Raw genomic sequence first — 2594 nt, forward strand, 5'->3', positions numbered from 1 at the left:
ATTTAAAAATAATTAAATACTATAATAATTATTAATGCGCATGTACATATATTATACCCACTTCAAATATTACATTCACAATATTTTTAAATTTAATTATGATAATTTAATACTATTTTATGTTTCATTAAAATTTACATGCATTACGCAATACCTCCGAGTTAGAAATTACAAACATTGTTACTTTAGTCTACGTATGAATAAGAAAAAAATAAGAATATCAACATATTAATTTGATGATATTTTATAACCTTATATAATTGAACATCTTCCATACCAGATGTATTTATTTCGTAATATCTTACATATATATTAATATATTACACATTATCATTAATTGATGTAAACGATTTAAAATAAATATTAAACAACAAATATGGTAATTATTGTTTACATGCAATTATATTATAAAATTGCAACTAATATATATATTTGTTTTTTTAGATGAAAAGTAATGCATTGAAACTAGGTTGTGTGAGTAGTAATTCCATTGCTACTCTTAGATACTTGTCAGCACGTGCTTCAGGTACAGGTAAGGATGTACATTTTAGATTTAATAGTCAGAATCCAAAGCCCATTGTATTACCACCTGAAACTATGCCATCAACACCATATCCAGCAGTGCCTTATCCTCCAAACACCCCTGTTGTAGAAATACCAGGTTTTTAAAACAAATCTGTTTTAAGTAATTACAATAATAGGACTAAATAGATATTTAGTATTTGTACAGTTCAAAGATAAATGTATAAATTAAATATTAATAATATACTAGCTCTTAAAATTTAGGACCCATTATTGAACCTACACTTCCTCAACCTCAACCTCAACCTCTACCAGATTCCAAACCACCTATTGAAATTCCAGTACCCAACAAAAATACAGTTACAGGCAAGGATGCACAAGCAAATATGGAAGATGATGTCCTATTTAAAGATGTATGTATATGTATAGTTTACTAGATTACAAATTATGTTTTATGAAACATGTAATACAAATAATGCATAAACTAGATATTTGTAATATTTATATTTTCTTGAAATAAGATTGGAAATAAAGGCATTATTACATTAAATCGTACAAAAGCCCTGAATGCCTTAAATTTATCAATGGTTGAAAAAATATATCCAGTACTAAAAAAATGGGAATCATCTAAAGAATTAGTAATAATAGAAGGTGCAGGAGATAAAGCATTTTGCGCAGGTGGTGATGTAAAATCCATTGTTAATGCATTAAGAGAAACTGATAACAAAATTATAGGTGAAACATTTTTTAGAAAGGAATATATGTAAGTTTCAAAAACGTACTTTATAATATATCACATTATGCTTTATAGGATTAAAAATTATGTATATAATGCAATTTTGTATATATTAAATATAGCTTAAATAATCTCATTGGTACATATAAAATACCATATGTAGCTATGATAAATGGAATAACTATGGGGGGTGGAGTTGGATTATCTGTTCATGGCAAATACAGAATTGCAACAGAAAAAACATTATTTGCTATGCCAGAAACAGCAATAGGATTATTCCCTGATGTAGGTGGAACGTTTTTCTTGCCTAGATTGGAAGGCAAACTAGGACTTTACCTTGGATTAACTGGAAATCGATTAAGAGGTATAAAAATTATCAAATTTAATACCTTATATTTTAAGTGCTTTTTAATAATTTTATACTATATTTAAAGGTGTTGATGTATTACTTGCTGGTATTGCAACACATTTTATTCCTTCTGAAAAGTTATTAGATTTAAAACAAGAGTTACTAATGACAGAACAACCTGATCTTAAGGAAATCTTAAACAAATATCAACCTAAAAAATTAAATCAAGAATTCTCTTTAGCACCATACATGGATGAAATTAATAAGTATTTTTCTGCTTCATGTGTAGAAGAAATAATAGACAGGTAAATTTGTTGTAATATTTATTGAATCAAAATTGTAATCTACAATTTTAAAATATTTATTCGATACTATACTTTTCTAAAGATTGAAAGAGAATAACTCAGAATGGGCTGAAAAAACATTAAAAATGCTGTTGAAAGCATCTCCTGCTTCTTTAAAAGTCACTATGTGTGCTATTCAAAAAGGAAGCATATTAAATCTAGCAGATTGTTTAAAGATGGAATATAGGTTGGCATGTGCTGCTTTAAATAAAACTAGTGATTTTTGTGAAGGTACTTATTTCAGTATACAAACTTTACAGATGCATGTCTATTTTCAATTGTACAATGTATCTTTTTGACAACATTGTGCCGTTATTTAGATACTTTACTTACTATTATCATAGGTGTTAGAGCTCTTTTAATTGATAAAGATCAAAATCCGAAATGGAATCCAAAATGCTTAGAAGAAGTAACAGATACTTATGTAAATCAACAATTTATAAAACTTCCGGAAGAAAAGGAATTGCAACTTTGAGACAATATTGAGGACATCAAATAACAAATCTAAATCATATTAAATACAAAACAGCATGCTTTATTTACGAAAAATAACCAAAAAAATATAAGTACTTATAATTATTATACCGATACTTAAAAAAATCCGATTTCGAAAATTTTTATTTTTTGATATTTGTTTTAAAAC

General features: G+C 26.6%; 1 protein-coding gene across 1 annotated transcript in view; it reads left to right on the plus strand.

The window, feature by feature from the left end:
* The window catches only part of LOC108572076 (3-hydroxyisobutyryl-CoA hydrolase, mitochondrial), a 2903-nt gene extending 470 nt beyond the window's left edge, over positions 1–2433 (plus strand). The window contains exons 2-8 of the mRNA XM_017934262.1: positions 445–661; positions 787–935; positions 1044–1285; positions 1381–1622; positions 1693–1912; positions 1995–2182; positions 2296–2433. Of these exons, the coding sequence (XP_017789751.1) occupies positions 445–661; positions 787–935; positions 1044–1285; positions 1381–1622; positions 1693–1912; positions 1995–2182; positions 2296–2426 (1389 nt within the window). The 3' untranslated portion in view covers positions 2427–2433. The remainder of the gene's footprint in view (positions 1–444; positions 662–786; positions 936–1043; positions 1286–1380; positions 1623–1692; positions 1913–1994; positions 2183–2295) is intronic.
* Positions 2434–2594: the final 161 nt, after the last annotated feature.

Source organism: Habropoda laboriosa, unplaced genomic scaffold (assembly GCF_001263275.1).
Source record: "Habropoda laboriosa isolate 0110345459 unplaced genomic scaffold, ASM126327v1 scaffold67, whole genome shotgun sequence".
Classification (NCBI taxonomy): Eukaryota; Metazoa; Arthropoda; class Insecta; order Hymenoptera; family Apidae; genus Habropoda; species Habropoda laboriosa.